This window comes from Pleuronectes platessa, chromosome 21 (genome assembly GCF_947347685.1).
Source record: "Pleuronectes platessa chromosome 21, fPlePla1.1, whole genome shotgun sequence".
NCBI lineage: Eukaryota > Metazoa > Chordata > Actinopteri > Pleuronectiformes > Pleuronectidae > Pleuronectes > Pleuronectes platessa.
The window spans coordinates 1410504-1438279 of NC_070646.1; the positions used below are offsets into that span (position 1 = coordinate 1410504).

Below are 27776 nucleotides of genomic sequence, written 5' to 3' on the forward strand. Positions count from 1 at the left end.
AGCTCCTAACTTTACAGTCGATTACCTGAAGCTCACAGAAGACTTGTTCTGGACAAACTTTCCTGGAATCACACCTTTGATCCTGATCCACACCGAGATGTGAAGGTTCTTTCCTGCCACAAAGTTTAAAAATCTTCATTTTAAAATACAAACATATATAATAACACAGTCTCTTTGTTTCTGTTCTGTCAATTCATGTTTGTTTCATTTTGTGTTTCTAAATTGCTGATTAATAAAACAATCATCTATGATATGGACTGTGTCAGTGTCTGCAGCGTGTGGCGCCCCCAGCAGGCCGGGGCTGGTACTGCGGGACTGCAGGGTGGACTGCCTCCTGCAGATCGAGGAGCAGCAGAGTCTCGGTGCAGAGTCTCAGTCCCGAGCTGCTCCAAGATGCATCACGTCGCGCTCTGCTCCAGGACTCTGGCCGGGAGGCTCCTGCAGGGCCCGAGGATCTGGACCCGGATCTCCGGATCTCCTGCAGCGAGGCGGTGAGCGGCAGAACCTTCACTTTGTCTCAGACTCACACGACGGAGCTTCAGCCCTTTGTAATGGATATAGATGACATCACGGACCCTGTGATTGTGCAGAGCTCCAGATGTTTTGCTGCAGAGGAATTCAGAGATGTTTGTGTGAGCGTGGGAGTGGGGGGGGCTATGGTGTGTGTGTGTGGGGGGGGGGGGCAGCTTGTTTTGTTCAGAATAGACTTCAAAGCATCTTCAGATTCTCATGCACATTTGATTTCAGGTTCGAGTCCCATCGTCGAACCACAGCTCTGAAGCGAGTCACGTGTTTAACAGCTCTTAAAAGTGTCGGAAAGGAACTCATCCGCGTGCACGTGCTGTGCGTAAACATCTTGAAATCAGCGGGCGCGCGCGCACACAGAGAACTTTCGGTAAAACTATAAACAGCAGCTGGACGGATATGTATTTAGCAGCATATGTATTCATATGTGCTAATATGTATTCATAGGTATGAATATGTATTTATATGTATTTCTATATTCAGTCTATGAGCTGGACGCGTCGGGCTCTTCGCGCAGGGACCGTCGACAAAGTGCAACACCGACAAGTGACGTCACAAAATAATTCATCAACTTCAGTCTCAGAATGTGTATTCTGACGTCACACGTCCAGGGTCCGCTGCTGCTTCCATATATATACACATTATGATTTTTTTATTAGAAATCAGCTTGTTTTTTTCCAAATAACTGCAAAAACTTGATCTTTAAGACTCATCTTAAGGGGGGGGGGGGGGTTCATCAGCAGTTTAAATACTCACATACAACGTGTTTTTACAGAGGTGGGATTCGATTTAGAGTCAGTGACACTTTCCCCTTGATTCTACTCGATACAGTTTTCTCTTCTTGACTTTTTGACGTGAAGATGAATTTGCTCGTTGGTTTCATATCAGCACAGAAGCCGAAGCTCCTTGTTAATCGTTTTATTCTGAGTGAAAAGTGGAACAACTGCCAAACCTGCTGGAGGCCTCTCCTCTCCACACCTTAACCTTTGTCATGTGACACACAACTTATCAGCTCAGCAGGAGATAAGGGCCCTGGTCATGGTTTATGGTGTTTTGAGATTTTTTATTATCTATTTATCAAAATTATAAGTCGAGACTGGAGCCTTGAGGTGCTCCATCATTTAAAGGGGCAGCACAGTTTGCTTCTATTAGCTTTCATTTGATTGTTGTGTCAAATCTAACCTTCCTGTCTGAGTGTAACCAATCAGAACTCATTTCATATTCATAAACTAGCTTCCATCTACTTATATCCCGATGCAACCCCCTGTGAAGACGTTCTCTAACCCGTGTTTCCCTGCAGTGGACTCCATGTGGACTTTCCGCCCATCGTCCCAGTTCTCACGACCAGTTACGTCCACGGCACCTCGTCCACGTCCCTGCTCCACCTGACGGTGGCCGAGTCCCTGCTGAGGTCGGTGGAGCGCTGGCCCGACCGAGAGGCCGTGGTCTTTCTGCAAGATGGAGTCCGCAAGACCTTCTCCGAGTTCCAGAAGGACGTGAGTGTCCATCGAGCTGATGACTCACATGTTCACTGCTACAAACCCAACAGGGTTAATGTAGTTTGAGGTTAAAACGTTCAGATCATAATTCCATGTTATTGATTCATAGTGACAGGTGAGTGGGATCAAAGGCTCTTGACTCGAAAAGAAAAGAAAAGTCCTTCACTCGTGATGGAACCTGAACTTTGTCACCACAACAAATTACTGGCTGAACTGGCTTCACACAGTCTGAAGGCGTCAAGCTCCACAAACACACAAACCATGAGACACATCCTTCATTTGAAAACGTATAAACATTGTAAACATAAACCTAACGAGTTATGGAAATGAAAAAGCTGTAAATCAATATCAGACAGAGATTGAATTGGTAACTGTTTCACTTTCTTGGAGGCACAACTTTTATAAATGAATAATTATCTAACGACACAAACTCCTGAACTTTAAAGATCAAAGTTAAAACAGCACTAAGGAGCGTTGTGGTGTTTTAGTCCAGATGAATCTTTTGTGTGCAGTAAGTGAATCTGTTGTGGTGAGTTTCCAGTTTCACTGTGGTTTCCAACTGGACCAGTTTGGAAAGCTGGTGGATTTCCCCCCATGTGACGGCAGCTTGGTGGTCGACCTGGTTTATTACTGCTGGAGGTGCAGCCTGAGAGAAAGAACTGGGTCAAAGTTCAGCCAAGTTGAACTTCACTTAAGAAGTTCCTGCGCCTCAGGAAGTGAAAGTTTCATCCAAACATTCAGGTTCCTTTGAAGACTGAAGACTGAGGGATGAATAACAGGGTTTATTAAATTATTATTTTGCCAAAGTGAGTTTGGGACAAGAAATTGTTTACAAATATAAGTGTGTAAAATCTCAATACACTTGAATTAAAAAGAAACTTATACATTAAAGTGTTCAGTTACATAACTTGGAAATACTTAAGTAAAGTATAGTTAGCTCAATAATCAAATGATATCTGACCATCTGTGCATTTAGATAAGTTCTGGGTGAAAGGTGACTGAAGCTCTTGGGCTGAGAACATGTCAGTGACCGTGTTGACGTGTCAGAAGGTCCAGGACTTTCCAGGATCTGAACTTTTACCCAGTGACCTTAAAATGTTTCCTGTGGATTCCGGGCGGAGACGTAACCGTCTGATAACAGGAGCCACGTTGTGACAGGACGTGAAGCTGCAGGTGTGAGGAACCGGGATCTTCTCAGAACTCAGAACCCGTCTTCTTCACGTCATCTCAAGATTCAATCAGATTTCTGTTTCTTTGTTCTTGTCTGGTTTTGGTTTATGAGTCGTTATGACATGAGATATTTTTAACTCAGTGTTTGTTTAAGTTCTAGACTTTGCTCCGATGAGGCAACACAGAGTCATGATATCCAGAAACCAGACATAGGTTCAATAGGAGCTCTTTTGACTTTACTAATTATTAATTATCTTCAAATAAAGTGCAGTAATCTTAAAAAACATTTCTGTTCTCTTGCACAAAGTTTTTTATATACGTACTTAGCTCATGGTCGTTGGTGAATTTCTTATTTTGTTATGCTTATCTTGCTTTATTCAGTTTATCCCGGGGCCTCAGCCGTCTCTGGCGATGTCTCACAGGTTCTGGAGGACGTGTAGCTTTTGTTTTTTATGCTTATGAACCTGCACAGATTCTCAGTCTCAAGAACTTGTACCAGTATTAAACCAGTTCATTAATGTGTCACTGGCAGCAGGTGTCCAGAGGCGTTATGTTTTCAGGTCGTCTGAACGTCAAACTTCAAAACACCTGAATCTAAATTCTTCAAATTTCAACGTTCACTTGACTCAAAGATTAGATTTATGAGATTTACCTCAGAAAAATCCCACAAAACCAGTTTTACCTTGTGGACATGTTGTCTTCAGGACGCCTCGAGAGACACTACACACAGAGATCTGGTTAGATCCGGTTGGTCAAAGGTCAAAGGTTAAAACTCACCGTGCTCTGCCTTCAGGGACTTTCTTCACATTTTCACCAGTTGTCTCTTAGACTCACAGGTGAACTGGGCAGAGGTCAAAGGTCACAGTGGTGTCATGAGACTGAAACTGCTCTTTTCCTTGAGTTACTGTCGGATCAGAACCCTGTGGGACGGGATCCTGCTCTGATCGGCCTGTTGACCTCTGGTCATGTGATTGCAGGTGGACCAGGCCGCAGCCGGGCTTCTGGCTCTGGGACTGAAGAAAGGCGACCGGCTCGGCATGTGGGGACCCAACACCTACGAGTGGATCCTGTTCCAGTTCGCCACGGCCAAGGCCGGAGTGATCATGGTGAGTCGGAGCTGAAGTGCACGATGCGCGGAGCGGTGACGGGAGGAACACGATTCATCCTCCGCTGAGGATAGTGATCAGCTAACGTGAAACTATACATCAGTCCAATTCATATTTACACGTTCAGTAGAGAGAACACCGAGCTTGAGGGACGAACACCTTCTTGTGTTCTGGGATTCATCTTCAATAACCTGTGGAATTAGGCGACATTACAGTTGTTTTTATCATTTATTTATCTCAGGAAATAAATGATAAAAGAACGAAATGTGGGAAATAAACTCAAGTGACCAAATGTCAGTAGACCCTGAGCAGCTTCTTCTGGTTTGACACTGTCAGGTGGCCATGAACCCAGCGTACCAGCAGCAGGAGGTGGAGTTCGCTCTGCAGAAGGTCGGTGGATCCTTCACATTTCACTGGTTTGATACCGATGTGGCGCTCAGACCCTTCATCTCCTCCTCTGCTCCTCCTCCTCCTCCTCCTCCTCCTGCAGGTTGGGTGTAAAGCCATCGTGTGCCCCACGCAGTTCAAAACTCAGAAGTACTGCGACATGCTGAAGAAGATATGTCCCGAGATCGAGACGTCCACCCCGGGGGACATCAGGAGCGCCAGGTATAAGACTGCATGTTCCCAGTGTGGAGCACAGACGATTCACAGTTACACACAGTTACACATGGTGTCTTATTTGATTTCCCTGGGTGTGTGGGTGGGTGAGTGGGAAAGGGAGTGAATATCATTTGAGGTGTATACAGTGTGTGTACTACTACAATAATTGAGTTTTCAGCTATTTCCCGTGTTGTGGAAAATCCTCTTTGGGACATTTTAATAAATCAACATAAAAAACATCTATAATGTGAACATGTGATCAGTGCCCAGCTGCTGTTGTGTTCCTACATGTACAGTGAGGCAGGAGAACAGAGGCTGAGCAGCAGGTGGAAGCTGCCACATGTTTTATTGTTTAACCTGGAGCGTCTCAGTTATGCAACATGACCAACATTCCATCCCCCCCCCCCCCCCCCCCCCCCCCAGACTCCCTGATCTGCGCACTGTGGTGGTTCTCGACAGCCGACAGCCTGGAATGTTCCACATGGACGACCTGATGCAGGCGGGCAGCAGCCGCTTCAAGCTGCAGCTGCAGGACCTGCAGAAGAAGATCTCCTTCGACGACCCAATAAACATCCTGTTCACTTCGGTACTGGTGGCAGTTTACGATTTAAGAAGTTTTAAGAACGTGATAAAAGCAGCGTACGACTTTATAAACACGATGTCTCTCACTTTAATCCCCAGGGCACAACTGGGAGTCCAAAGGGAGCCACCCTGTCCCATCACAACGTGGTCAACAACGCCTTCTTCACTGGTTTACGGGTCGGATACACCTGGAGGGTGAGTCTGTCTCGGCCCTCCTGACTCCTCCTCCTCTCAGGACTCGTGTTGAAACCAACTCACGTTTCTGAATGTGAAAGATATTCTGACTCTGAAAATCTGCAGCGGTTTCATGAGCTTATTGAGCCTAGAAATGAAACTTGTTTTACCTAATGTGGTGTTTTTATATGGATTTATTTATTTGATAAGATTTACAACATCTTCAGAATGAACTAATGAAGACGGGAATGAGCCACAGAGACAAACACAGTCCTCCACACGAGGAGACTTTGTTCAGAAACAGGAAGAGAAACTGCTGACACCAAACTAATTTTTAAAGTTTAAGACGATCCAGAGGGGGGGGGGGGGGTTGACCCAGTTTCTGCTGCTCTTCTGATTCCTTAAATACATTTAGAGGTTTTTCTAATCTGCCGTTTTTGTCCCTGCAGCCTCACACCCGTATCTGTCTGCCTGTGCCCCTGTACCACTGCTTCGGCTCTGTGGGGGGGGGCTTGTGCATGGCCCTTCACGGCCTCACACTCGTCTTCCCGTCCACCGGCTACGACGGGAAAGCCAACCTGGCCGCGGTGGAGAGCGAACGGTAACGTCAGGAATCAGAATCCAAATGTAATCCATGACTTTTCTAAAACCTGCAGAAACCTGCTTGAGCTTCAAGGAGTTTTTATGAATTCTTAAAACACAGCAGATATGTTTTTTAATGTAGTTTCAGAGGAAAATGTCTGAGGACAATCTGCATTAACTTCCCTTCACTTATTGACTTTATAATAAGAAGTAATAACAATCACTTTAATAATCCTGTGCTGCAGTTTGGAGCCTCTAGCATTACTTCATGTTTGTTTAAATAAAAACATTGTTGTTCTCCTACTTGAAGGTTTATTTTGGAAGTTTGTCATTAAAGAGGATTTCTGTTCATGTCCCTCTCAGGTGCACCTTCATCTACGGCACCCCCACCATGTATGTGGACATGGTGAACCAGCCTGACTTGGCCAAATATGACCTGTCGTCACTGGAAGCAGGTGAGACAGGAGCCTGATATTGAGCTGTTTATGGATTCATAAACCCGTCTCTCCTCAAACAGTTTCTCAGGCTGTGTTTGTTCTGACCTCCAGGCATCATGGCCGGGTCCCCTTGTCCTCCAGAGCTCGTGAGGAAGGTGTCCTCTGACATGGGCCTCAAAGAAATAACAGTGAGTGGATCTCGACCTGCGTCTCTTTAACGATCAGAACAGAATCACAGATGATGCAACTCAGCTTCCACACACCAGGGGGAGACAAACCCCTAAGAAAAACACCCTCAACTCCATTTTTCTAAGCAGATTCTTCATCAAGCATCAAGAGGAAGAGAAAGATGTTTTTTATGAAAGGTTTATTGGACGTGAGAACTTGTTTCCACTTCCAAAAGTCCAGGAAACGCAAAGATAACGAGAAAACATAAGAAATGCATAAAGGAAACACTCAAAACGTTTTTCTTTTCATTTTTTAGCCGACAGACTTTTGCAAACATTTGGAGAACATCTGTTTTCAAATCAATAATTTTTACAAACTCAAACTTTCAATTTGATGTGAATGACAGATGAAGCTGGAGAATGTTGAATCACTTCTTTAACCCAAACTGTGATTGTTCCTGGATCGTCTGTGACACCATGACCGGGGTTCGGCCTCTGAACATAACCTCACAGCCGTGTCTCAACTCAGGGCTCCGCCTCCTTCTCAGGGCGCCATCCAATAACCTTTAGCGGTTGGGTTGAGTTGAAGCTCAAAACTTGACGCTGTTACCTCTTTGAAAAACAGTTTGTTTACAGAAGCACAATGAATCCTGGGATAGTTTGAGCGGGTACAGATCGATGGCGTTTGAATTGAGACACAGCCGCAGTCTGTTCCGATGTTTTCACAGATTGTAACACTGCCCCCTAGTGGCCAAACAATCAGTTTTATCATGCAGCTTTAAACGTCAGTTTGCCTCTGAACCCACCACGTCCCTGAGGCTCTGGTTTATTCTTGACATTTCATATTTGATGGTTGCCTGCACGTTATCCACTTCATACTTATATTTAGCATCTTTGATATAAGTCAGTGAAAAGTAAATGATAAAATGTGTGTGTGTGTGTGTGTGTGAGCGTGAGGCAGACAGAGCAGGTGTGTATCTATGAATTTGTTTGTGTTTACACTAGTGACGGCATCTGACAGATGAGTAGACAGTCTGGAAGTAGCGTTAGCGTAGCTCTGGTTGTAGCCGGTCCCCTGGACAGGCTCCTGCTCACAGCGTCTCCTGTGGAAAAGACACAAAGATCAGAGGCCAAGTCAAACAGAGTCCGGAGAGCCCGCGACCGGGACACGGTGTCCTGGACCCCAGGGCCAACGTGGAAAAGATCAGTCAGGGACACAGGGGAGGACACAGGGGAGGACACAGGGGAGGACACAGGGGGGGACACAGAGGAGGACACAGGGGAGGACACAGGGGAGGACACAGGGGAGGACAGAGAGTTCTGCGGTCAGGAATAGAAGAGAAAAATAAAAACCACGCGGAGCAGAGCCAACTCCACAACGGCCTCAAACTTCCTGTGGTCAAACAAGAATCCACTGAGCAGCTGAGAACTGGACCATCAGGGTAAAAGATGTGATTCTGGATCCAAGTGGAGGCCAAACAATCCCCTCAGATAAAAGATCAGTGATCAGTGAAAACATCTTGAGTAGTGAAGTGCCTGTTCGGAATGAGATGTTGGTTTTGACCTGTGGTGAAGCCGTCGAGCCACAGAAACCTGGAGCTGAATATTTGTGTCTCTACATTTCCTCCTGGAGTTAAAAATATCTGAAAAGTTGGAAATGATGCCTTAGTTCTGTTTGATGAGAAGATTGATTCTATTCTTTTATGTGTATGAAGCAAATGAAGAGTTTCACATAAACAGTTGAAGAATCTCCTGGTGAAGAAATAATCTCACAACCTGAGAGACCCCAGATGATCTGTTTTAGTTTTTAGTTTTAACCGTTTTAAGTCAGTTGGTGAGTTTGGTGTAAAGCGGGTGTGAGTCCGGATCTGTCAGATACCTGCCCGGCTGCGTGTTCAGGGACGTGTTCCCTTCTTGGCTCTCTTGGCCTTGACTCTGCAGCCACTGAAGGCGGCGCTGTCTCGGACCTGCTTGCCTCGCTGTGCGGGGGGGGAAGCGCACAGTGCGTCTGGACGACTGCGGCTCGAGTCCATCCACCTGCCGGTCGAGAAGCAAAGATCAGAGTCAGGGAGTTAGTGATGCTAGAGGTGAGAACATCCAAGGGGATGTGACCTCTGGGCTTGATGGTCTCTCACCTGCGCAGCGGAGCCAGCTGACAGCTGCAGCTCCAGGGGTTGGTGGACAGCGTGAGGTTGGTGATGGTGCTGAGCTCCAGGCTTCTGGGAAGAGACTTCAGTTTGTTGTTGTCCAGGTGCAGAGACTTGATGGCCGTCACTCCGGTGAACGCACCGTCAGAGAACTAGACAAAACAAAAGAAATGCTTCTCATGTCACAGCATTGAAGACGCAGTGTTGTTGACACGTGGCTCCCCCCCCCCCCCCCCCCCCCAGGCTGAGCCACCATCCCTCCGGTCAGGAGGCCGACACATGAAGAGCAATGAGGGAACTCTCTCCAGTGTTCCTCTGGCATGAAAGCCTCCTCTCATCCTCCCTCCTGCAGCAGCAGAGCAAACACTGACGCTCACTGCTCTGCTTCTTGCGAGGGCGCTAAAAGCTCCAGAGGGGTGTGAGGTGAAGGGATCCACGTCCAGCCTCGTCCGGGAGGAAGAGGAGGGGCGATGAGAGAGAGAGAGCCGAGCGTTGAAGGCTCGTCTTATGTGAGTCTGGAGGAGAAGAGGCTGTTTGGAAATTTTCCACTGCCGAGCGGCGCGTGGCCGAGGGCCGGGTGTTTTGCAGCAGCGGCAGATGGATGCCTTCCAGCGTGGCCGAGGTGTTTTTCCAATCTCTCTGTCGTCCCCCTCTCCGGGCCACTCCTCTGCCAGGAAGCCACTCGCACAGGGCCCGACTGTGCGTTCAGCCGGAGAGATGGCAAAGCTAAAAATACTCCTGTTCCTGCCCTGTGGAACACCCGGCCTCTGTTTACCTGTCTCCTAACCCCTCCTGACCTGTTTACCAGAGCCGCCTGGCCAGAGCAGAAAGCACACCTCGCTGAAAATAACACTTGTGTAATAATTAGACCTGCTTGGCCGAGGTCCAGCAAACAAAAACACTCTAAAAATACCTTCACCTGATGGAAAGAGGCTTCATCTCAGCCTCCTCCTGCTGCCTCCACCTGGCGCTCACACAGTTCCCCCTCTGGGATGCCTCCACGCTGGGGCACAAGTACACTCAAATATTGGATTAACCTCAAGCATGAAGCCAATGTGCGCTCAGGAATGTGTTGAGAAGTAGTGTGGTGTAGCAGAGAGCTAATAGTGTGTACATTCATCCTGGAGCTGTGAGATCCAGAGGAACAGAACAGATGTTTCACAGTGAAAACATCAGCATCGCAACTGCTAATTCATTCTTAATCAGGGTCCAGTTACCATGTAGCAGCCAGATGTTATTTTATATTATATGAAGATATCAGATTTGGTTTGAAACCCGTCACGTTTGTCTCTGAAGCCACGTGGACGTCCTGACCTCCCGATGTCTCCGGACCCATTAAACCACCACTGTCCTCACGAGGGGACAAAGACGGACTTTTGAGCCACCGGGTCATTTGAACACGTCTCAGAGGAACCTTCATCTCGGACTCTTGAGTTTGGACGTCCCACTGGAATCTCTCACTCCACAGAGACACCGTCACCTCTGGACATGTAGTGAAACCGTCAACTCAACCTTCAACCTTCAACCTTCACATTATAAGACTAGAACCAGGAGGCTTGTTCTTTCAGTGCTCGGGAAGTGACATCTTGTTTTCAGCACGTGTCATTTCAAACATGGAGAAACACAGAATCAGGTTACAGCAAAGATTCAGTTACATAAATTATATATAAAGGTTTATAAATTCTAAATTATATCAGGTTAAATGATAAATAACATGATCACGTGTTGTCTGACAAATCTGTTCTATAAACACACTGATTCAAAAGACAACGTTAAATATACGTGTTTGCTAAACCCTATGAAATAAATTAATATTTAGACGGATACATAAACACTAAGACCTTTTCCTGATATAGATTAATTGACCTTTGTCGTATCTTCTTTCAGGAAAATGTACTCTTTACAAAAACTGTTTTAAACAACCATCAGTCTTCAGTTTGAAAAGTAGCTGAATATATTTAAACGACATCTGCAGCACTTTGTTTTAACTTATTTTTAAGTTACCAGTATATTTTTTAAGCCACAGCACGTCACATTAGATATATTAAATATTAGCATCAGTCTATTTAGTAAATACACATTAAAGCCTCAGACTGACCTTCTCCAGACTCATGTTGTCCAGGTGCAGCTTCTCCATGTAGCGTCCAAAGCTCTGGAAGGCGTTGTCTGGGATGGTCCTCATGGGATTCCTCCCCAGCGTGAGCTCCTCCACCACACGCAGCTTGCTCATGGCCGCACTGGGATACGTGGACATCTTGTTCCGGTCCAGGTGAAGGATGGCCAGGTTCTCCACGTCGTCCAGAGAGCCCGGCTGCAGCGTGGTCAGCTCGTTCCCGCTCATGTGCAGCCAGCGCAGGTCCTTGGCCCCGGTGAAGGTCCCGGGCCGCAGCTCACGCAGCCGGTTGTCGTTGAGCTGCAGGATGAAGAGGTTGATCATGGGGGAGAAGATGCCCCTGGCCAGGTCGCTGATCTGGTTCCCATCTAGGTAGAGGTAGGTGAGCTCCGTGAGGTCCTCGAAGGCGCCGGGCTTGATGCTGTGGAGCTCGTTGTTGGACAGGTAGAGGTAGACGAGCTTCTTCAGCCCCTTGAAGGCCTGAGAGCCGATCTCTCTGAGCTGACAGTGCTGCATGTGCAGGGAGATGAGCCCCTTGCTGTCGCTGAAGGCCCCTGTGGGGATGTGGCCCAGGCTGTTCCTCTGCAGGTTCAGCAGGCGGGTGGCGTCCGACACCTGGGGGATCTTCTTCAGCCCGGCGTTGTCACAGATCACGTGCTGGAGGTCCCCGTGGCAGTGGCACAGGCTGGGGCACTGGCCCGGGGCTCCCTGCACGGCGGGGCCCAGCACCAGGAGGCAGGTCCCCAACAACAACCAGCTCACACAACGCATCCTGGCTCCCAGCTCCTCTCCTCCAGCTGCTCAGCAGAACCAGCAGAAGAAGAAGAAAATCCTCCGAGAGAAGCCGAGACGAACTGTGAAATGCAAAGAAGAACCGGAGTGTGGGTGTGTGTGTGTGTGTGTGTGTGTGAGGGGGGGTGTGTGTTTGTGTGTTTGTGTTGAGCGAGAAGCGGACGGAGAGAGGAGTGAAAAGGTGAGCAGAGGTGGGCAGTGCAAAGAGACATTCACTTTGAGTCAACAGAACACACAGCACTATTTATAACATTTCCTTGAGGGGAAAAAAGCGAGGAGGGCTTTGCCAGGGTGAGAGGTTTGCAGGAGGAAGTCAAGTGTCTGTGAGAGTTTAACCCTGAACGAGCAGGAAGAGGACGAGTGGACCAGCTCACGCTCTCTGCTGCCGTCTTCACATCTGCAGGACACGATGCTCCATGCTCCCTGCAGGCAAATCAAAAACAAGACGCTGTGATATGTCTTTTTATAACAGTCCCAACGTGTTTCATGAAGTCCGGTTCTGTGCACGTTGGCCAGACGGGTCCATTGTTTTTCATTCTGCGGTGGCCGCTCCTCTGCAGATGTTTCAGAACCTGTAATCGTCTCCAGATGTGGAGCGAGGTGTGAGACGCTCATTTAAAGCTCTAACGATTCTGCCACCATCCCAGGAATGAAAGGTTAAATGCCGCCGTGCATTCCTGGTGCTTTTTGTCTTTGGGAAAGTGGAGTGTGAGCGTGTGGTGGGTCACATGTAACGGCCTCTTTCAGTCGGAGCCGTGAGTTCCAGAGGGCGAAGGCAGAGATCAGGTTTCCACTGCAAAGACATCGAGAAGTTATTTTTCAAAGCCTGTCGCCAGCTGGACGTCAGAGAAGCTCTGAGGACAAAGCCTCTTTTAGGAGAAATACTTTTTACACCTGCTTTTAATAATAAAGATAAATTCAGAACCAGTGAAGATGAAGGGACCCGTCCAGGATAAATGGAATCTAGAGTTTGCTTAACAAATCTAACATTTTATTGGGAATATCGTCTCCTCCCTGATTTTCCAGGTAAACGTCCTCGGGGTGAACTCGCCTGTTTCTGCCTCTGAGTGAATCTGCAGCTGTGAACAGTTCATTTTATATTTCATTCAACTTAAACTGCACTTTTCCTCTTGAAAGGTTTTAATTTTAACGACTAAAGCATCAAAGAAACTCGAGCTCCGGTCGTGTGGAAAGTTTGTGGAAAGTCGTTAAGTTCAGTAGTTTTAGTTTTTAATGAGTTTTGTTTTATAACAGTTAAATATATATAAAAATCTGGCATGTTTAAGGTCTTTAAGGATCTGATATTTTCCACCACCCGGCTGCAGATGAACACCAGCAACACACGTGTCACTGAGCTGAGCACAACCTGCACACGAGGGAACACACTCATCCTGTTTGTGTGATTGGCAGATCGGGTATGGAACCACGGAGAACAGCCCGGTGACGTTCTGCGCGTCCCCGAAGGACAACGCCGAGAGGAAGAGCGAGACGGTCGGATACATCCTGGACCACATCGAGGTGAGTGGGCCCAGTGCCGGGTTCCAGTCACCACACCAGCATCACACACAAACCAGTGTATAAAACATCAATGATTTATCATTTTACAACCACACACCTCAAAGGATTTAGGCAAAAGTGAATGTATGAAAGAATATTTATCCAAAATCCATTAACACACACAGTGACCACTTTATTAGGAACACCTGTCCACCTGCCTGATGACACTGAGGTAACTCTGCAGTGATGAACGTGATTTCCTGATTGTAAATCTCTTCAGGCTAAGATCGTGAACCCAGCTACTGGCGAGCTGGCGGCTCTGGGGACGACGGGGGAGATCCTGATCCGAGGATACTGCGTGATGCTGGAGTACTGGGACGACCCGGCCAAGACCGAGGAGTGCATCGGTAAAGACGGCTGGTACAAAACTGGGTGAGTGAAAAAACACGACACTGGAACCAGAGGTGGGAACTGGATCTTCACTCCAGCTGCTGATGTTTACAACGTTTCCTGTTTCCTGCAGCGACATCGGCAGCATGGACGCGTTCGGCTACTGTCGCATTCAGGGCAGGATCAAAGACATGATCATCAGAGGAGGAGAGAACATCTACCCGGCGGAGATCGAGCAGTTCCTGCACACGCATCCCAAAGTGATGGAGGCTCAGGTGAGCTCCACACAGCGAGGCCCCGGATGAAAGAGAAACCAAAACATTTGTGTGTTAAAAAAAAAGGATCTGCACAGTAAACTGGTTCTGTTAACCACTGTGGTAAATACAGGAGAAGGGCCTAACTATAAACTCAGTCACCACTTTATTAGGTACACGCCTTACTCCTGCAATTTAATGTAACTTCCATAAATGATACCCTTACAAATGATAGATTATGTAAAACTTGGGACAAGATGGTGAAAACGCCTCAGATGTTTGAAGGTCTTCTGCACCAGCGGATGATTTAATCACAGGACACTCTCTGGTCTTCATGAAGGAACCTTATACGATTTCATAAGTGTACCTAATAAAGTGACCAGTCGGGAATAAAAACATCAGCTTCCTGACTTTCTAACTTTTAGTTTCTAAGTAAAAACCGGACGACACCATGGATCAGAGTCCAGTCTTATTTTCCTTCTTGCCACTGATCTCTCACTAATTTATATATTATAACATTTTATAGTTTTTATAAATGGAAAATTCAAACTCAGAAGAATGAGATTAAACTCCTGATACGGTTTGTTTTCTACATTTTATCATTAAATACGTTGAACACTTGGTTTATTTTGACTTGTTTTACCGTAGCATTGTTTTCAAGGCAGTAACTCTTCTTCTCTTTAACATGAAATCACTGATGTTTCCTCAGAGGTTCATGGTTTTTCTTCTCTGTGCTCCTCAGGTGGTCGGAGTCAAGGACGCTCACATGGGTGAAGAAGTCTGTGCTTGTATCAAAGTGGTAGAAGGAGAGGAATGCACTGCAGAGGAAATCAGAGCTTTCTGCAAGGATCAGGTAAAAGCACATGTTCAGTGTTTCACAGTTAAACTTCATCTTCCTGTGTTTGAACTCGTCGACTCTGCTGCTTTCAGATCGCTCACTTCAAGATCCCTCGCTACGTGCTGTTCGTCACCAGCTTCCCCGTCACTGTGACTGGAAAGGTGAGTTCCTCCACTGAGCTCCTGCTGAGCTGCGTTCTCCTCCAGGACTCCTGTAAATCTGTAAAAGTGTTTATTGATACGTGAGCACAGATGTATATATTTAGCAGCTAATGTAAGAGTCTCTGATGAATGAGGGCGGGGGCGACGTGCAACACAGAAACATCAGCTCCCCTCTGGGTCTGGAGTTTCTCTCCTGGGACGCTGATTGGAATAATTCACTGTAGACATGGTGTTGCCCCCGAATGCCCCCAGACAGGAGGGACTGGAGCTAATAGCTCGTCTGCACGCACACCCGGTCCCGGTAGAGGAACCCAGATAAAAACAATTTACTTAACCGCACCAGAAGAATCCACTCAGTGTTAACAGTTCTTTCCACGACTGCACCCGATGCATATTTGAAAACCTGTCTCCAGGTTTGTCCCCAGTCCAGGCTGCCCTTGAGTGAAGCTCTAGCTACAGATTGTTAGGAAATACAATAAATCGTGTTTTAGAAAGCTAGATGGAAACATCCTTATTATATCTCATGTTTGACCACAAAGTATGAAACCGGCCTCTTCTGGTTCTTTGCAGGTGCAGAAGAACAAACTGTGTGAGGTGGCTGAGAAGCAGCTGGGAATGTGAACGTGGAAATGAGAGGCTCCGCTCACTGATGTTAAACTCTGTTAACTGAGCTCAGACTCAGGCAGAATGTGAAGATCCTTTTTTTTTTCCTTCTTGCAGAAACATATTTTTACATCAAGATGAATTAAATTTTGTATGACATTATTAAAACCAGGCGTTGGGTGTTTCTCTTTTTACGGGAAGAATGAAGGTATTTTTATTGACCTCGGTGGAAGGAGCTCGCCTCCTCAGCCTCTGGAATTCAGAAACAAAAGTGAAAACTTTGTGGCTGATAAACGAATGAAGGATCCCAGACACATTCAAAGCTGCAAATGATTTCCTCCAGAGTCTGAGCTTCATGTGCAGTCCACCGGACGCCGGGCTGCAGGATCGGATGTCCTCGTCTGTCTAGACCTGAAGGACTCGGCCCAGAAATAGTTCTGAAGAGCGAGAAGAAAACAAACAGCGCTCCAGGTTTATGTAGAGATCTTTATTATTCTACATATTTGGGGTTTTGGATTTTAAATTTCAGGACATAACCGTGACCCTCCTGCAGATGGTGAGCCGGGTTTTACAAACAGTATCAGTCTCTATTAGTCCCAACACTCGACAAAAATAGATGTTATTTATTATTCATGACATTAGGCTCATACTGTGTGTGGTCCACAGCAGAAAGTACTAACAGAACCCAGAACTGAAACTCTCCAGGCTCCCTCGTGTGGTCAGAATAAACACAGCAGCTAAACTCCATCGTCTGTTCAAACCAGCACTTTGATGGAGGATGAAGAAGAAGAGCAGCAGGTTGAATCCATAGTTCAGGGAAAGAAGACAAAGAACCTCAGCTGCAGGGGATGTTCCTGTTGAAAACCTCCCCTATACATTCTGCACTTGGAACGTCCACATACTTATGGCCGCACGGTACAAAGTCATTTGCCTTCACTCACAGAGAGGAAACATCTCAGCTGTCTTTGGGCAGCGGGATCCCGACGGCCGTCTGCTGTCCCTGCATCTGCAGCTCGGCCCGGGCCACCTGCTCCCGGCTGCAGCAGTCCTGCAGGAACACGGCTGCCAGGCTGCGCAGCCGGGGGTTCTCCGACAGGGAGAAGCGCAGCATGCACTGCACGATGGCCGGGGCGGTGATGTCAGAGCGGGACTGTGGCGTGGTGAGGTTCATGAGCGTGGTGATGGCCGACAGGACGGTCTCTTCCCTCTGGCTGGACAGACAGTCGGTGACTAAGCTGATGCCGCTGCTCTGCAGGATGAGGTCTCTGCACTGCGGCTCCATGCTGAGGTTACACAACCCTCCTGAGGACATGACACACAGACGACAACACAACCCTCCTGAGAACATGACACACAGACGACAACACAACCCTCCTGAGAACATGACACACAGACGACAACACAACCCTCCTGAGAACACGACACACAGACCACAGAGGTGATGGAGGACGTGATGAGGCAACAGGAGCAAGATGGCGGTTCACAGGAGCAACACTCACCCATCCCAAACTCCACCAGGTTCTGGTTCTCCTCGGTCAACATGTCCAGGAACAGGTCGGTCACCTGCAGCTCCCTCAGAGACTCCATGTTCTTCGGGTCATATGCGAAGTTGGCCAGGTTCGCCAGCACCTGCTCCTTGGCCTCTGATGCAATGAAAAACATATGATAAAGAAATTTAACAAATGAAAACGTTTTGAACACATTCTTTGAAAAGAGCCTGAATCATAGATCTCTAGGTTATTAATGAGTAATATCAGCTGATCAATTAAAAGAGGCCAAACTACAAATGATTATTTAGAAGCAGCGATGAGAGAGAACTCACGAGTGTGTTTTAATTTATGATATGAAATGAGGAGTTGATCTTGTGTGGGTAAACGTCATCACATTATTTAAAACTCTTAAATATCAATATTTGTGCCTGCGTCAGAATATAATTCAATTATTCATATTTGATCATGTCAAACTCGCACATGGGTAATGAACAGATTAATCAATTTATCAATATGTGGACATTAAACAGTTTATCAGACAAAACATCTGAGATGAGTGTGACTCATCTGCAGCCTACTTCCTGTTTACGTCACATGTTGTGCCCTTTCATAATAAAGCTCACGACTTATTATTATTATTATTATTATTATTAAATGTCTCGCTCCTCGTGATGGTCTCAGGTGGAACTTCCGGGATTCATTCAGTCAAACGAAGTGAAACCGACCTCACCTCCGCTGTCCGTGTCCTGGAACTCCGTCACCAGAGTCTGGAGATACTCGAACCGCTCCGCTCCTCCGGTCGAGTCGCTCCTCCTCATGTTCTCCTGCTGAACTTCACCTTCACCGTCACTCCATCTTCATCCTCTTCATCATTTCACTGTTTGGAGTCAAAACACTGAAGTTTCTCTGCTCGGTCCGTCCAACTAAAGAGTCCGTGCGACGACGGCGAGGTGAGACGAAGGTTCCGCCTCATTCCGTTTAAAACTCAATTTCAAACCTATTTTATTGCTCATAACAACCTCAGATATGTTGTGTCACGTGTCTGCTGAGACGTCACATAACAACACGATGCTTCATCTTCACCTTGGAGAGGATGAAGTCAGTTTTCTGAATTTACAGTGAGCGGCTGATTCTGTGTTTCTGTCACAGAATGTAAATAAATCGTTAAGTTAGAAAACAATAATTTGGATTTTATGCATAATTAAAATGACGGAATAACCACAAGCAGAAACATCTCCGAATTATACCAGGCGGGAGTTATTATCTTCTTTACAGGGGCAGGATGGAGGTCCAGGTATACCTGCCTGGTATAATACACATATCATCTATTAAAGGTATCAAAACATGTATTCGGCACAAATTTCCTGATGTGATCAGCTGAAAAAGCCCGGACCCAGATCCTCATTAAAGTGCGGCAGTGAGTATCGAGATATTATAAATTCTGCCATGTTGGGGATTCCAGACACGACACAGGAGCTGGCGTAGCTGCGGGACATGAAGGCTTTACGGGCGACCCAGAGGTCACTAGAAGGACAATACACGTCTATGTGGTCCACGTTGGAGATGCCGATGAAGCCCCCAATGACGTACAACAGGTTTTCCATCACCTCCAGGCAGAAGTTGCTGCGGTCAGAGCTCATGGGGCTCACCGGGTGCCAGGAGTTGGACCCGGGGGCGTAGGCCTCAACATTTGACAGACACTGGATTCCATCGAAGCCACCGATCTGGAGGAGACAAATATTTAGGTCAAGGGTTTGAATGGAGAAAAAAATGCACCATGAATAGAATACACAGAATAAAGTAGAATGAGTTTAGATTAGTTTGACTGGTGGATTAAAAAAAGGTCCAGATTATTATTTGGGTAATTTGGTTTAGATGAGCAGATGATTCTCTGATGTCTCCTTGAGTCGGGGCTGGTGGACACTTGGATGACACCACAGGAGCAGATATAGAGGCACATTATGTTCTTCTGTGGTTTTATTACGTCTGAAGTCTCGGTCACTATTCACTTCAATTGTATTGGATTCTGCTGCAACAAAGTTTACCCCTTAAACTCCAGAACTCAAACTCTTCACCGACCCACCATCATTTTTCATTGAACTATCCCTTTAATAAACTACGATGCTGAAGGCAGTGAATATTACACAAAGTTAGCATGCTAACATTTAGCCAGGCGCGGACTCCTGTTGCACAAATTACAGATACTGCAGATTACGTGACTTGCTTTTCTTCGATTACAAAACATCCTGGATTTGCATTTGCACTATTAAATGACAAATTAATCTCATCAAGTATTACACTGATAAAATATGCACATTTCCTCTCATACATGCACAACACAGCAGGAAGATCTCTGAACAAACACGTTCTGCAGAAACTGCAAAACCTCTCACTCTGACATTTGCGTTCTCACATTCTCACAGCTATAGTCTAGATTTCTGGGTGATGTGGATGTCAGCAGTGTTTTGTGTACTTACTGCATAGATTATCTCATTATATTCAACAACTCTCAGTCCACGTCGCACACAGCTCATCGGGCTGATCATTGTCCAACAGTCGGTTTCTGGATCGTAACATTCAGACGACTGCAGGCACTCGGTCCCGGTGAAACCACCACACATGTATATCTGAGGAGACAAGGAGCAGCAGTGAGTTCCAAGTTCCTGTCTTGGTTTTAGAAGGTGACAAATACTACCTATTACTACTAGTCCTGATGGCCTGGAACCTCATTCCGGATGGGAGTTTCTGGAATAGGTGGTGACCGGGATGGGAAGGATCAGCTTTATGATTATTATTATTTCCATATATAACAAACCTTGCCATGCAGTACTGTGCAGCTGGCGTCGCTCCTCGGCAAGTGCATGGGTGCAATGGGTGTCCACTGGTTGGTTTCGGGACAGTAGCGCTCCCCAGTGTTGAGTTCAACCAGTCCGTTAGAGCCGCCGAAGGCATAGATGAACCCGTTTAGCACGGTGACGCTCACGTAGCCGCGGTGGAAGTGCATTGGCGCCACCTCCTGCCAGACGTGTGTCCTCAGGTCCAACCTGACCACGTTGTTACAGTAGTGCTCTCTCTGTATGCCACCGACACAGTAGACATAACCATTGAGGAAGACAGTGCCATGATAGGCCAGAGGATTCTGCAGCTTGTCTGAGATGTTGGTACAGTGGTCAACGACGGAATCGTACGAAACAATATCACAACTTTCAACGCCCTCGCTCCAGCCTCCAGTGACCAACAGGAAGGAGTGAGGCACACGAGGACGGGCGAGAGTGTTACTGAGACCACACGGCAAGGGTTCTATTGTGGATATGTGCCATAACATACACATGGAGTGTTCAGTTATAAGCTTGCACTCAGTGCTGCTCAACACCAGCTTATTGGTGATCACTTGGGTCAAAATGTACAATCTGCTGGTCAGGCCCAGCCGCACCTACACAGGGACAAGGGAACAGAACTCGTTGATATCACATCAAACTTAAAACTATATTGGTAGATATACTTGACTAGATATATTACCTGAGACAAAAGCACAGCAATGTGTTGCTCTCGTTCTCTGGGTATGTGGCCGATCCAGCGCAGGATTGCTTCAAACACAGAACTTTCTATCCTCACGTTAAGTTCATCTTTGCCAATGAACACGGTCAGCTCTTTCACAGAGAGCTGCAGGAACTCTTCAGCAGGAACGACCTCCTCAAAGTGCTGGATGATGTAGTGGAAGGCCTTGCACCGCAGCTCGGAGCTTTCGCAGATGTTTGTGAACTTCCAGATGCCAACGCAGTTCTGTGGGCAGAGGAGCTCACCGATAAAGTGGCAGCATGCTTGTATGATGCCGACTATGTTGAGCATATCAGCTGTCATCATCAACTCCTGCACGTTGTCCTCTGTCGAAGCAACAGAGCCGGTGTATGCAAACTCAATGATGACCCGCAGGATGTCAGGAGACACGAGGGGGATGTGGAAAATCTGGCCTGTGGTGGTACGGTCTTTAAAGAGAGCTCTGAGGGTGAGAGGGGAGACAAGGCCGAGATTCAAAAGAGATATTGAACCATTTCACACGGACAAAAACTACAATATAAACCAGTTTCAGTACTTCTCAAGCAGAAGGGACCAAGTGAAAAGGGAAATTCTTGCAGAGTTTGGAGACAGACTAGGAACTTGCACCATGGGTAAACTTTTTGAAGCAGCTCATAATATGTGTTGAAGTGTGTGTATGTGTGTGTGTCGTGTGCAAGTGATTTCTATTATTTTCTTTTCAATATCTTCCCCAAACAAAGATCATTAAGTAAAACAATTTTGATTGTGACCATTTAAGATAATTAAGATTATTATTATTAGTGGTAGTAGTAGCATGAAGATTACTCAATAAGATGAATATGCTCCCCACTGATCAGGTCACCAGCTTACTGAAAGTAGGGACTGCATTCATAGAGGATGGTCCGGTGAATTGGAAACTCCACCTCCTCCACTTTGAGGATGGCGTCACAGAACAGTCCTGCCCGGCGGAGTTCATTATACAATGTTCCCCTCATTTTAATTTGTATCTGGTTTGTGTCGTCCTTCCATCTTTTCTGTTTGGTTTATTTGCGGAAGGCAACCAACATCAACGGGATTGAATAAGTCATAACGATGAAAGAATTGTGTATCCAAGAGCTGTGAGATCAAAGGAAAGGAAACATGTTAGCTAGATGAAAGGCAAAGCACTTCCCAAAATCCATAGTTCTGATAACCTGACTGAGGAGGGCAGGAGATGAAAGGCAAGGAGGAGATCAGCTCATCATGGAATTCTTGAGAGAATGGACGATACTATAAATCGAAGGAGAGCAATAGAAAGATCTGGGCTAACCTCTCCAAGGAAGGATGAAATCAGTTGTGCAATGCTAAAGCAGGTAGGCAGGGTGGCATAGCAGAAGTTGTGATGTTTGTATAATACGGTTGGAGAAGTTGCCAGTTGGTTGGAAAGAGGTGGTGAGTTAAACTATCGGCCAATAGCATTGACAACACAGTGTGTAATCACACATCACAAAAAAACATTACTGAATGATTAGCATTTGATATGGAGAGTAGAAGAATGTCACCATCAGAGGGGATTCAGGAGAGGAAGAGGGACCATGCTTGGAAACAGAGGTTAATAAAAAACAAGTTTACGAAGAGTCAGTAATTGCAGTGTTTTTTATGTAGAATAAAAAAAGGAGTCTTGTTATCGACACTCCCTATACATTTTACACTCTGTTTTTTCAATGTTAAAAAAACCTCGGCAAAGCCTGTTGGTACTTGATGGAACGTGGACCAATAAAAAGAAAACACATTAAACTTTGGTGAGTGTATGAATTCTTGAACATCGTGAGAGGCGACGTTTTGTGACATTTTTCAGTCTCAGTTTTCAAGGAAACACTTTGTGAACAAACCATTTTACTTTTATAAACTTTTTATAGAAGCAAATTACAAGTAGATAAAGCATCATTCCTCCTTTAAATAGAAGTTTAAAGTGGAATATTATGAAAATTCCACTTTTGTAGTGCTTCTACACATTAATGTGGGTATCTAGCATGTCTACAGTACCAAAAACTATACCATAGTGTGCGTCGAATGGGAATACGACCAGAATTGACGTCACAGTCGGTCTACATGGCATAGCCCGTCATAATATTGTAAGACATGGTTCAGAGTTAATACTTCATGGTTATTGTCCCGTGTGATGCTGACTGGACACACGTCCTCATCTGGAGGAAAGGCTGCTTTACTAATTGTTGTTCGTTTTCTTTTAGTGTTCATATGCTTTACGCATTCCGTGCACAGTTCACAGCAGAATATACAGAGAAAAGGATCTTCTGGCAGTTTCTATGTGTTTCTGTCCAACATGTCACACTTCCTGTAGGACACCCTTGTCAAAATAAAAGCACTCCAGCGTTTCCGTTGACTGAAACTATACATTTATTTTTTAAAGGTTGATCTGAGCTACTGTTTGAAACAAAACCAGTGACTTGGGGGTTAATTGAGCCAATGGTCATTGTTCACTGCACACATACACAACCACATGTACACACACAAACCTACATAGACATGAATACATACACTAACACAAACTCTTTCTGTGTCACTGTTACAAGTTCATGTTGATGTTTGATCACCGTTACAAGAGTTACAATGTTAACGTCATAAATACCTTGTTGACTGATGTTAACTTTAGGTAACACAAACATGCTGCAAATGCTCAAAAGTACCTGTACACATACATTCTTTCTGTAGCAAACACACAAAGATCACAGTTTAATCCTTCACCAACTTTATTTGATGGGTCATTGTTCTGTTACCATAATAATTGAATAACTTGGGTTAATTTCAATAGGGTACACAACCACCCGGGGGATATGTAGTAACTATTGTTTGAAACAATTGATTCAATTCAATTCTATTTGTACAGGCACTTTACATAGAAGTTCAAGACCTCAAATATGTTATAGAGAAGCCAACAGTTCCCACAATGAGCAGCTCTTTGGCGCCTGGGCAGAGAAAACTCCTTCATTAACTGGAAGAAACCTCTGGCAGAACCAAACTCAATGTATTACAGTAAAAACTTCAAATGTAAAAAGTGGCTCATCTTACCCAGTTCTCGCTTACTGGTATTTATTTGACTATAAAAGACTAGTTTTAAACAAGGAAATACTGTAGTTATGCCACAAACCTCAGAAAGTGTTACTCAGAGTCCCCTGAATTATCGATAACTCCGTGTAAGTTTATATATGGCAGTGAGTCTCGAGCTAACGTGTAGTCAGCCATGTTGAGGATTCCGGTCACAACACAGGAGCTTGCTCCGCTGCGGGAGATTTCTGGCATGGAGATGTTAGACCACAGGTCAGTGAGAGGATTATAGACCTCTGCCATTTGAGTGATGGAGGAGCCGTCATAGCCCCCAACGACATACAACTTGTCCTGGATCACAGCGAGGCAGAAGTTACTCCGGCGAGTCAACATGGGGCTCAGCGAGTGCCAGGTGTTGGTCCGGGAGTTGTAGGTCTCAGCAGTTGCCAGACGGGAGTTACCGTCACAGCCACCAACCTGGAGGAGGAAAAGGATTTGAATACACAGAACAAAGTAGAAGGCAGTTGGATAGTTTGACTTGTGGATGTGAAGGTTTATATTCTTGTGAGGGTGGAATGAGGAGCAGATGTGTAAGTAATCCTCTGACAACTTCTCTAGCGCCACCATGAGGTTGACATTTGTGGGTTTAAACAAAATATCAGATGTCAGCAGTGTTTCGTGTACTCACTACATAGATTAGGTTATTATATGCAGCAGCACTGAGTCCACTTCGATTAGTGCTCATTGGGCTGGTCAGTGTCCAATGGTCGGTTTCTGGATCGTAACATTCAGACGACTGCAGGCACTCGGTCCCGGTGAAACCACCACAGATGTATATCTGAGGAGACAAGGAGCAACAGTGAGTACCCAGGTCCTGTCTTGGTTTTAGAATACCACCTATTACTACTTATTATTATTTCCATATATAACAAACCTTGCCGTGCAGTACCGTGCAGCTGGCGTCGCTCCTCAGCAAGTGCATGGGTGCAATAAGCGTCCACTGGTTGGTTTCGGGACAGTAGCGCTCCCCAGTGTTGAGTCGAACGATTCCATCAGAGCCGCCGAGGGCATAGATGAACCCGTTCAGCACGGTCACGCTCACGTAGCAGCGGCGGTAGTACATCGGCGCCACCTCCTGCCAGACGTGTGTCCTCAGGTCCAACCTGATCACGTTGTTGAAATACTCCACTCGGTCAAAGCCACCGAGAAAGTAGACATAACCGTTGAGGAAGACGCTGCCGTGGTAGGCCCGAGCATGCTGCAGCTTGTCTGAGATGTTGATCCAAAGGTTGGCAGAGATATCGTACGCCTCGATCTCGCAGATGGGATTGCCCTCGCTCCAGCCTCCACTGGACAACATGACGGAGTTAGGCAGACGAGGTCGGGCGAGACTGTTTCTGAGACCCGACCGCAAGGATCTGCGTGAATTTTTGTGCAATATAATCAGGAGGGAGTTGTCTTCTATTTTTCTGCACTTAGGGTGGTTCTTCACCAACACATTGGGGATCACCTTGTTCATAATGTAGTCCTTGCTTGTCAGGCCCAGCCGCACCTACACAGGCACAAGGGAAAGGAACCAGTTGATATCACGTCAGACTAGACTCTAAAGGCCTGATCTACTAAAGCTTGAGCACATGCAAACGTGATTTCACCTGCAAAACAACATGCAAGTTGTTCTTCTAACTATCTACTATAAATCCTCAGTGCACACAGTTAGCAGAGCAACTTGCATGTTTTACACGCGCAAACCTTTAGTAGATGAGACCCATGGTATATTGATAATAGGTCAATGTGAACCCAAACCGAAACAGAACTTAAGGCAACAGTGTTTTTCCAAATGAATCAAGCCTCAGGTGTTGAAGCAGTCACTCAGGACATTTGCAGTAAATCTAGACTTGTGGCAGAGAGATATATTACCTTAGACAAAAGCTTAGCAATGTATCGCTCTCGTTCTCTGGGTATGTGGCTGATCCAGCGCAGGATTGCTTCAAACACAGAACTTTCTATCCTCACGTTAAGTTCATCTTTGCCAATGAACACGGTCAGCTCCTTCACAGAGAGCTGCAGGAACTCTTCAGCAGGAACGACCTCCTCAAAGTGCTGGATGATGTAGTGGAAGGCCTTGCACCGCAGCTCGGAGCTGTGGCAGATGTTTGTGAACTGCCAGATGCCAACGCAGTTCTGTGGGCAGAGCTGCTCACCGATAAAGTGGGAGCATTCTTGTATGATGCCGACTATGTTGAGCATATCAGCTGTCATCATCAACTCCTGCACGTTGTCCTCTGTCGAAGCAACAGAGCCGGTGTATGCAAACTCAATGATGACCCGCAGGATGTCAGGAGACACGAGGGGGATGTGGAAAATCTGGCCTGTGGTTGTACGGTCTTTAAAGAGAGCTCTGAGGGTGAGAGGGCAGACAAGGTAATTAAGGATTAAGGATTATTTAAGACTATTATTAGTAGTATTGGTAGTAACTTTAGTAGTAGTAGTAGTATTAAGATGAATCAATACGATTCATCTTCTCCCCAGTATAATCCGGTAACCGGCTTACTGGAAGTAAAGACTGCTTTGAAACAGGGTGATCCTGTGGATTGGAAACTGAACATCTTCAACTTCGAGGATGGCGTCACAGAACAGTCCAGCCAGTAAGTTATAATTTTCTTCATTCATTAATAATTCCTCCGGTTTGTGACATCAACACCAGCTACTAAGGTTTGGGTGTTTGGTCTTTGGCCAACCTTATAGAAAGTTGAATCTAAGAGCTCTGTGGATCAAAGGATAACTCTGAGATCATTGGACTGTGGAATAGTGTTCTTATAGTGTAAAGACATACAGTCTGTCTATACATTTCCCTATAATCCATAGTTATAGAGCAACTCTACTGTTTTATTCCTTATAATTAGTGGTTTATAAAGTACTTGAAAGCCATACTTGAGTAAAAGTACAGATATCTTACCTGAAGGGATTTCAGTAAAAGTAAAAGTCACCCGTCAGAAAATGACTTGAGTAAAAGTCTTAAAGTAGCTCATATTAAATGTACTTAAGTATCAAAAGTATCTGGTGTTGTTTACTTAAGCATTAAAAGTAAAAGTACAAGTACCTAAGTTAAAAATGCAAAGTTATTTTTATAGTAGTCCTATACAGACACAAAACTAACCAAAATGTTTCTCCTCAAGATTTATTTCAAGTGAGAAAAAATATAAAAAGGAAATATTTAAAAAGTATACCTTTCTCCGGTTCCAGAAGTAAATTCTTAACAAAACCCCAAAACATTTCAGAGCAAAAATAAAATATTGGAAGACTGTGTAAATAATTATGAGTGCAGGAACTACGCATCCCTACATCCTACACCCGAGGATTGTGGGTAGTGTCGCACTTCTCCTTGACACTGTGAATAAAACGTTTCTTCAAAGTCAGACTTGTGGCGTCTACAGGAGAATATAACCGTGTCTACCGTGGATGCTTAAAATGTTATGGTTGATAGTTGAAGAACATTTTAAATTTTTCTGTTCAATCCGAAGACAGAAAATGAATCAGCAACTGTTTCATAATCAGTATTTTTTCTCGAGCAAACACAATCCTCCTCTGGGTCCAGCTTCTCAAATATATTAAGATTTCTTCTTTTTTATTTTATGTAAATTGAATATTTTTTGAGTTTTGCTGCCACTCAGACGATAAACATTACGTCAGGTCTTTTTAACAATTTAACACTGAAGATAGAGGACTGCAACTCAAGTTCATTTTCAAAATGTATTAATTTTCTGCTTAATCATTAACTCAGTTAATCATTTGGTAAATTAAATGTCCAAAAACTATGATTTTCAGAGCCAAAGTTACATCTTAAAAATAATAAATATTAATAACTGAGAAGCTTGAGCCGGAGAGTTTGCTAAATATCAGACTAGTGGCCAATCAATGAACTGCCCGGCCTCATGTGCTCCACAGTGCAAGCTGATCAAAACATCACAACCCTAATAATGGACAAGAGTGATTACAACTTTTATTAAAACATGCCATAAAAGAAGTCTGAGATCAAATCAAATCCACAAACGATTAAAAAAAAA

General features: G+C 45.4%; 5 protein-coding genes across 5 annotated transcripts; 1 reads left to right on the top strand and 4 right to left on the bottom strand.

Moving 5' to 3' along the window:
• Positions 1–307: 307 nt before the first annotated feature.
• On the top strand, positions 308–15808 carry acsf2 (acyl-CoA synthetase family member 2). Its single transcript, XM_053414474.1, has 16 exons — positions 308–491; positions 1826–2021; positions 4172–4300; positions 4637–4690; positions 4791–4909; positions 5327–5489; positions 5585–5680; positions 6109–6260; positions 6605–6696; positions 6790–6866; positions 13308–13415; positions 13675–13826; positions 13918–14059; positions 14781–14891; positions 14969–15037; positions 15608–15808. Exons 1-16 carry the CDS (start codon positions 394–396, stop codon positions 15656–15658), a joined length of 1809 nt encoding a protein of 602 aa, XP_053270449.1. The 5' UTR covers positions 308–393; the 3' UTR covers positions 15659–15808.
• On the bottom strand, positions 7029–12238 carry chad (chondroadherin). The gene is made up of 4 exons (XM_053414478.1): positions 11091–12238; positions 8981–9144; positions 8725–8882; positions 7029–7948 (listed from the first exon to the last, which is right to left on the bottom strand). Exons 1-3 carry the CDS (start codon positions 11874–11876, stop codon positions 8741–8743), a joined length of 1092 nt encoding a protein of 363 aa, XP_053270453.1. The 5' UTR covers positions 11877–12238; the 3' UTR covers positions 7029–7948; positions 8725–8740.
• Positions 15809–16112: 304 nt separating the features above from the next.
• On the bottom strand, positions 16113–18059 carry armc7 (armadillo repeat containing 7). Its single transcript, XM_053414486.1, has 3 exons — positions 17861–18059; positions 17140–17283; positions 16113–16942 (listed from the first exon to the last, which is right to left on the bottom strand). Exons 1-3 carry the CDS (start codon positions 17946–17948, stop codon positions 16596–16598), a joined length of 579 nt encoding a protein of 192 aa, XP_053270461.1. The 5' UTR covers positions 17949–18059; the 3' UTR covers positions 16113–16595.
• A 444-nt stretch (positions 18060–18503) lies between these two features.
• LOC128427224 (kelch-like protein 10) lies at positions 18504–21662 on the bottom strand. Its single transcript, XM_053414321.1, has 5 exons — positions 21538–21662; positions 20650–21130; positions 19946–20563; positions 19608–19757; positions 18504–18854 (listed from the first exon to the last, which is right to left on the bottom strand). Exons 1-5 carry the CDS (start codon positions 21660–21662, stop codon positions 18504–18506), a joined length of 1725 nt encoding a protein of 574 aa, XP_053270296.1.
• A 2005-nt stretch (positions 21663–23667) lies between these two features.
• LOC128427225 (kelch-like protein 10) lies at positions 23668–26382 on the bottom strand. Its single transcript, XM_053414322.1, has 5 exons — positions 26264–26382; positions 25630–26110; positions 24647–25264; positions 24401–24550; positions 23668–24189 (listed from the first exon to the last, which is right to left on the bottom strand). Exons 1-5 carry the CDS (start codon positions 26380–26382, stop codon positions 23827–23829), a joined length of 1731 nt encoding a protein of 576 aa, XP_053270297.1. The 3' UTR covers positions 23668–23826.
• Between the last annotated feature and the right edge of the window lie 1394 nt (positions 26383–27776).

What these genes read in the sequence shown, in the direction of transcription:
- acsf2 (XM_053414474.1), top strand. Translation starts at nt 394, where the DNA reads ATGCATCACGTCGCGCTCTGCTCCAGGACTCTGGCCGGGAGGCTCCTG. An exon ending in GGGGACATCAGGAGCGCCAG is followed by an intron (nt 4,910 to 5,326) that starts GTATAAGACTGC and finishes CCCCCCCCCCAG; the next exon opens with ACTCCCTGATCTGCGCACTG. An exon ending in CCTGTCGTCACTGGAAGCAG is followed by an intron (nt 6,697 to 6,789) that starts GTGAGACAGGAG and finishes TCTGACCTCCAG; the next exon opens with GCATCATGGCCGGGTCCCCT.
- armc7 (XM_053414486.1), bottom strand. Translation starts at nt 17,948, where the DNA reads ATGAGGAGGAGCGACTCGACCGGAGGAGCGGAGCGGTTCGAGTATCTC. An exon ending in CCAGGACACGGACAGCGGAG is followed by an intron (nt 17,284 to 17,860) that starts GTGAGGTCGGTT and finishes TCATTGCATCAG; the next exon opens with AGGCCAAGGAGCAGGTGCTG. An exon ending in CCTGGTGGAGTTTGGGATGG is followed by an intron (nt 16,943 to 17,139) that starts GTGAGTGTTGCT and finishes TCATGTCCTCAG; the next exon opens with GAGGGTTGTGTAACCTCAGC.
- LOC128427225 (XM_053414322.1), bottom strand. Translation starts at nt 26,382, where the DNA reads ATGAATGAAGAAAATTATAACTTACTGGCTGGACTGTTCTGTGACGCC. An exon ending in GCACGGTACTGCACGGCAAG is followed by an intron (nt 24,551 to 24,646) that starts GTTTGTTATATA and finishes TTGTCTCCTCAG; the next exon opens with ATATACATCTGTGGTGGTTT. An exon ending in ATAATAACCTAATCTATGTA is followed by an intron (nt 24,190 to 24,400) that starts GTGAGTACACGA and finishes TTCCTCCTCCAG; the next exon opens with GTTGGTGGCTGTGACGGTAA.
- LOC128427224 (XM_053414321.1), bottom strand. Translation starts at nt 21,662, where the DNA reads ATGAGGGGAACATTGTATAATGAACTCCGCCGGGCAGGACTGTTCTGT. An exon ending in GAATGCAGTCCCTACTTTCA is followed by an intron (nt 21,131 to 21,537) that starts GTAAGCTGGTGA and finishes TCTCACCCTCAG; the next exon opens with AGCTCTCTTTAAAGACCGTA. An exon ending in GCACAGTACTGCATGGCAAG is followed by an intron (nt 19,758 to 19,945) that starts GTTTGTTATATA and finishes TTGTCTCCTCAG; the next exon opens with ATATACATGTGTGGTGGTTT.
- chad (XM_053414478.1), bottom strand. Translation starts at nt 11,876, where the DNA reads ATGCGTTGTGTGAGCTGGTTGTTGTTGGGGACCTGCCTCCTGGTGCTG. An exon ending in ACAACATGAGTCTGGAGAAG is followed by an intron (nt 9,145 to 11,090) that starts GTCAGTCTGAGG and finishes TGTTTTGTCTAG; the next exon opens with TTCTCTGACGGTGCGTTCAC. An exon ending in CAGCTGGCTCCGCTGCGCAG is followed by an intron (nt 8,883 to 8,980) that starts GTGAGAGACCAT and finishes CTCGACCGGCAG; the next exon opens with GTGGATGGACTCGAGCCGCA.